At 36.0% G+C, this 6,770-nt stretch overlaps 1 protein-coding gene across 1 annotated transcript; it reads right to left on the minus strand.

Annotated features, from left to right (window-relative positions):
* On the minus strand, positions 1-1,980 carry LOC147862779 (cyclin-U1-1-like). The gene is made up of 2 exons (XM_087321658.1): positions 1,042-1,980; positions 1-670 (listed from the first exon to the last, which is right to left on the minus strand). The coding sequence occupies exons 1-2, from the start codon at positions 1,542-1,544 to the stop codon at positions 367-369; spliced, it is 807 nt and encodes a 268-aa protein (XP_087177784.1). The 5' UTR covers positions 1,545-1,980; the 3' UTR covers positions 1-366.
* Between the last annotated feature and the right edge of the window lie 4,790 nt (positions 1,981-6,770).

Here is a 6,770-nt window from a genome sequence, read left to right on the forward strand (position 1 = left end):
AACAGCCAAGTATGCATTTAAAGAATGCTCATGTTTTTAACTCCAGAGTTAGTTTTGCCTAAACAAATTTGAGCTTTTTGTTACATGTAAGAATTTGCATAGACTTTTTCGTCTACACATGTAGACTGAGAAAACCACTTTTCCAGCATGATTATCTTTTCTATCAAACCAACTCATTTTTATACCACTTTCAGGCATACACTTAGATATAACCAACCACTGATAAAGAAGCTAAACTATAATATACTCTTTTCATGAACTCAAGGTGGATATAGGTGAAACATAAGAGGAGACATACCTTAAAAGGTTCAACCACCACCAGAATGTGTTAAGAATAAAGTTAGTACCACTGTTACATACAATACACTAAGGATCTAGCAATGCACTACCTGGCGACATTGATGGTTGAACTCTCCTTCGTGCATCTATGACCTGTCTTTGCTTTTCATGGTTTTCATTTTCACTATCCTCGACATTGTTTGGTAGCAACCTTTCAATTCTTTGCTCTGCAAGTATCATCTCTCTTTCTAAGTGGGTACAATAGCCTTCAAACATGTGTCCAGTCACTTGAAGCCGGAAGTCTAAATGGAATAGGAAATCAAGCTCTAGGTTGTTCAGTTCAGCATTGCTGATACCACCAACTCGTGCATAGAACGAGTTGTTATAATGCCTATTTAACATTGACAAACGAAAAGCAAGATAAGTATGAAACAAGATAAGTTCTCAAGTAGATATAAGTTAATAAGCAAGACACTGCTTGCAAAGCACACAATGTGATGCATTGCCTCTTGTTTGTAACTGTATTGATGCATTGACCTTGAATGAATACAAGTAAAGTAATTCTTTTCATCTTACATTCAGCCTTTACAAAAACTTCCCAAACTCGGAAGTCATTGATTTTTATATTTGCTTCAAATGAACAATTGGGCATATGATCCTAACAATGTTGAGGGTTTCTTAATAAAAATTTGGATTAGAGAGAAAGAGTCATATGAAAAAAAAACACAAAAAAAAGAATTGGACTAGAGAGAAAGGACTCACACGTCATCAAGAAGCTTTGTTGCAACCATAATGCTAGTGATGAGCAAGCGATGCACATTGAGAGAGATCACGGGAACATTGGGTCGCTTGTGAACAAGATGATCGATGTAGATGAACCCCACAACGAAACACGATGGGCTACAACTGGAGTACTTGTTTATCCGCTCCAAATATCTACGAATGCTTATGTTCGGAGGACGAAGACCATGGTATATCGTTAACTTCCTATGACTTGAGAGATCCTTAAGGCATTTCTCATTTCTTGACACCAGTCTCTCTAATGTAGCAGCCACTGCAAGGAGCACTCGGGGAACCTCTTTATCTACCCCTGTCTCATTATCTTTCTCTTTGTCTGATGATGATTCTGCAGCTTCCTCTTCTTCTTGATATTCTACCATGTGAAACCCGTCTTGAACACCCCCTGTTTTCCCCTTGTTCTTATGATGATACATCCTTTCTTCTTCATGTTTCACCGTACCCAAATCATCATGAACCTTACCCATTTCTCTTATGATTCTTCCTTTTAGATCTTTTCTTATTGGTGTTCTACAATGTGAAGCTCCTCTTCATTTCCCCCGTTAGGGTTCGTATTGGTGTTCTACGTGATGTTCCACCATGTAAAAACCCCTCTTTTTTCTTCTTTAATTTCCTTCCTTCTTTCTTCAGTTCTCTTCTTCTCTCTTCTTTCTTCTAGATCCTTCACTGTTTCAAGAACAGCTCTCCTATTGCTCGCACTCTATCTCGTTAGAGATCATTCCGACTAAATACATCATCAAAATTTTCACGGATGTAGAGATGGTGATGATTATGGTAGTCCTGTTTTGTTGCATCTAACTCTTCTTCCAGAAACATTCGCCGAAAATAACTATGAAAAAAACAAAGCGAATCTTGAGTATGTACATAGGGTATCGAGCACTGAGCTCTTTTAATTTGTAGCACCTGATGAATAGAGAGAGAGAGAGCTATGAAAAAGCTTCAAAACAGAAGAAGAAGGGAAGATCAAGAATACCCCAATCCCTGTTGATTCAAAAAGGAGAGCAGAGACGAATTCTTACCTTTCATTTGTAGATCAGATACAGTGGGTGAGAGAATCTGTGGGCATTTACAGGAGGGAAAAGGAATTGTGAGGATGAAGAAAGAGAAATCAATTAGTTATATCATAAATCTAAAAAATATTTTATAGGGAATGAATGGTATGTATATGAAAACTTCTTTTGCCCACCATCACCATCACCATCACCATCACCATCACCATCATCATCACTTGTAAGTTTGTAAGTTGTAACTATCTTCCTCTCATTGTTTCTTTAGTTCTCTACTAACCCTCATGTCCATGGTGCAAACTCCATTCCTTTAGTCCTATTAGCCACTCATCTCGCATCTTTCATTGCATTGGATCAAGCAGACATAAATGAGCATGGGGATGGCATGGGGTTTTTTGTCGTGGGTCAGCCAAGGCAAAGGAAGGGCCTTTTGTCCGAGGATCAAGCAAACCAACGGAGGGGGGGGTGTGGATGTGTGTGGACCAGGAAATGTTTTTTGTCGTGTCCTTAGTGAGCACAAATGAGTGTAGGAAGAAGAGAAGGCCTTTTGGTTGAGAAACTAGCCGAGGACCATGTATTCTCTCAAACTGACTTCAAATCTCGAGCTTACATGGAACTCGATGTTTCGTGGGTGAAATAGATGTAAAAAATCCATAGATCATCCCCATGCGTCTTTGTCCTCCACATAGTAGTGATCTTCCATATAGAGAACCTTGTCATTTCGTAAATCAAGTTTGGACACCTCGTGGAATAATAAACAACCACAAAATGTAGCCTCTCATCATAATTTTACTCACCTTATCTTCATATTATTATCTATTATGATATTTTCTCCCTTATTCTATAGTTCACCATTTTACCCTAGGATGCATTAACCTAGAAACTTTATGGGTCACCATTTTACCTCTAAAGCTAAGGTTTCCACCCCTCATATTTTCAATTATATTTTCTTGGCATGCGTCCAAGATGCCCATTTTCAAATACTTCGGAAGATTCCCTTCCAAATGGGTTATCTTCTAATATTGAACAAACATGACCAACATGATTTATTTGATAGCCATCAATGTTTTTAAGAAGTTGATTGACATGTAAATTCAAGATTTTCATACTTCTGTGCTCGTTAAAGTAAATATTGTTCCAACACTTCAGAGCTTCACATTCACTCCTTCCTTTGGAGGTCCAATCAAATTCATGGATGTCAAATACACAACTTGAATCAACGTGCTTTGTTTTTTTGCAAATTAAGCCTAAACAAAAGGGGTATGGGCATTCTATAAAGCATTGAATCATAGATATATTCTATTGGTGTTTGTGCTTCTTCTAGCCAATGAGATTCTATTCATTGTATGGGGGTTAATTTGTCACACATTATTGACATATATTGCTCCTATAAAATGTTTCACATCAATGACAAAGTCATTTGATTATGGTCCGAGATAACACTTCTAAAGTTGCAAACAAATTCAAATCATGATATTTTCTTCATTGAATTTGCAATTCGAATTTTGATAATTGGTCATAAAGATATCTTATTACATACAAAATTCTAGGTCTTAATGTCAACTATAAAAAATTATTATCCCCCTAAAACATATGAATAAAAATACCAACTCATGAATAAGTCTATTAACACATTGAGGGCAATAGATAATCCATGTTTTTAAGTTGTTCCTATTTTGACTTACTTTATATAATTGCCTTTGAAAGCTTTTTAAATTGAGTCGTTCCCAGGGTGATGAAGTCTTGATGTCAATGTTTAAAAGCCATATTGGTTGTGTCATGATCATACAAGACGGCATGCATCACTTGGAATGACCACTTTTATAAAATGCCAAAAACTTTAGCGAATATGATACCATTGTGTATACATACATTATAGTCATGGTGGGTCTTCTTGTATCTTGAAAGATTAGGTCAAACCTTGTGTTTCATTAACCCTAATAGTGATCTTAGAGCATGAGGTCTATCTACAATAGGATGAAGTGGAAGAACATTGAAAGACTTCATGGAGCCTGCACGAAGTGTGGCCAACACAATAGATGAAGAGGAGAAGTAATTGAGTAAGTGATCGTTAAGAAGTAAAGGAAACAGTCAAAGTGGGGGGCTAAATCATTCGAAGACATGTGTCATGTCTACTATTGGCTCATCATACTCAAGAAGGTCTCGAAGGAACTTCATGAATCTAGAATAAGGAGGCTTGAAGATTCATCACTTTTACGTCAAACTTCAACCTATGGAAAATATTGATTCATTACGTTCTGATTCCAAGGTGGCAATGGAAGCTCATCAATAGGAAGAAACTCACTAGTATGAACAATGAAGATGAGGAGGATCTCAACCAACTAGCAATATGAACCGTCTAACTTCATCTTGAAGACAACACTTTTCAATACTAGATTTCCAAAACTTGGGGGATATTTTGAAGTCGCACAACACAACACATATGAGATGTCTACATTGAACAATGTCAACTTGATGTAGAGGTTCTATACATTCTTAGAGAAGAAGTTGCCATTGTTGGAGGAGTTTTATTGCTTCATTAATGAATTTGAAGTTTGTTTTTGTCACTTATGTTTGTGACTAACTAACAATTACCTTCCTCCTTGGCTCATTGCATGTTTGGCAAACATGCACCTTCTTGTTAGCGAAGCAGTTGAAGTATGGGTGTTAATCCACCTTCAAGTGTACAATTGAATCATCTAACATCTATTAGTTAACTTCTTAAAAACTGTCTAGTCTTAACTATAACAAAAACACTTAAGATGACAACAACCAAAATAGAGTTACCTTACATGTTAATCATGCACAAGTAAAATGAAAAGGTAAATAAAAACATTAAGAAATCGCAAAAGCAAACGTTACTCATCAAGGTCTTGTATTCCTCAACCTTTCCAAGTGCACTTCCACCCTAGCTTCCTAAGATCTTGAAACATGATTAATGTAACTTAGATTAAGGAAGCCTAAAAGAGAGATTGTGGATCTCTAGTTTAGAGAGAGAGAGAGAGAGAGAGAGAGAGAGAGAGAGAGAGCTTTCAAAACTAAGGAGTGAGAACAAGTATAAATGTTTATATCTGGAACACTTGGAGGACTCAAACATTCCTCCACAACTTGCCTTCTCTCTTCTGCTCTCTTCCACAGAGGTTTGGGGGACGATTAGCACACAAAATTAGGCTTACTACATGAGATTAACGTAAATACACTATATTAAGACCAAATGAACACGTATTAAGATTTAGATGATAATTGATATAAGAAATCTTGTTATAAAATAGGGTTTACAAAATATTTATAGTGAAAAAGTAAAATGGTGATAACGAGAACTGATACAATGAATCATTACATGAGAAAATGGTATGGTGGGTTAGTTGCAAGGATCCAAGATTCATGGCATTCGATGAAGCCTTGCCTACCATCAACGGCTACACCACCTTGATTGTTGAGGTAGTGTCCTCATGCCACTTTGAGCCTCCATCCTTGCCCAATCAGCTAACTCTACCTTCTTTTCTCATTCACCCCGTCTCTTCAAGTGAAACAAACCCAAACACTCTCAACATCTAAACCCTTAAACCCTTGAGAAGAAAAAAACAAAGTAGAGAAAATTAACTTAAACTCTCATTAAGATGATAAAGAAGGAAATTCTAATTCTCAATATACGTTGAGAATAAGAAGAAAGAAACCCTAAAGTTCGAAGAAGAAGAATAATAAACCCTAAAATCTCAAGTGGAGAAGAAGAAAATTAAGAAAAATCTTATAAAACTCTAACATATCGAACAAACAGAGAGGAAATTGATGAGTTGGTATAAGCTTATGATTTATCTATATTATTAAATACGCTTCGATAAGGAATCTATTTTTAAATTCAGATATCTTCGATATTTGACTTCCCTTCCTAAGAGCTACTTGAGAGGAATTAGGTAGCCTAGCACGCTAGCAAAGATTGAAACTTTGCACTTCTTTATACTTAGTCAACGGCTCTAACTCACTAAGCCATTTACCTTCATTTATTAACATACATACATACATACATACATATATATATATATATATATATATATCTTTTTGTGGCTATGGCTAGACTTTTTATCCACTTTCAACCTTCGAACACGCCACATCACAACACCATAGTCATTGATAAGATAATATATGAAGCCATTATATTCAAATACTTCTCTCACAACTTGGTATTTTGTCCCATGACTATTGATAGCCCTAGTATATGGAAGAAAACGAGTCATGACTCATCATAGTGAACCAATCCACGATTGTGAGGATAACATCAAAACCTTTAGAAGATCAAATATGTGATGAAATCCAAAGAAATAGATTTCTGCTCATCATTGAAAACGGGTAATGGTTGCAACAACACATACATATGATGTTGATGTGTCTCAAAGTGTGAATATACAATCACAAGTGAGAACATAGTCCTCTATGAAATACAAAGTTGAAGACACCAATAATATTTCATGGTAATTAGCTTTGAAGTCTTGAGAACCCCAATATTCCCAACCATTGGTAGATCATGGTAGTACTACAAGGGTTGGAGCTCTCAAATAATATTATTTTCCGTATGCTAAAAATTCCTTGGTATATTCATGAAATAACTAATCAATCTCAAAAAATGAACATGAAGATACCCAATATTTCTCAAAACATTTACGTGAATATATCCAATAAACCTCAAAA

The sequence above is a fragment of the Azolla caroliniana genome, unplaced genomic scaffold, assembly GCF_043228905.1.
Source record: "Azolla caroliniana isolate FFs.n. ecotype wild unplaced genomic scaffold, voAzoCaro1.0.p SCAF_6, whole genome shotgun sequence".
NCBI classification, from domain to species: Eukaryota; Viridiplantae; Streptophyta; class Polypodiopsida; order Salviniales; family Salviniaceae; genus Azolla; species Azolla caroliniana.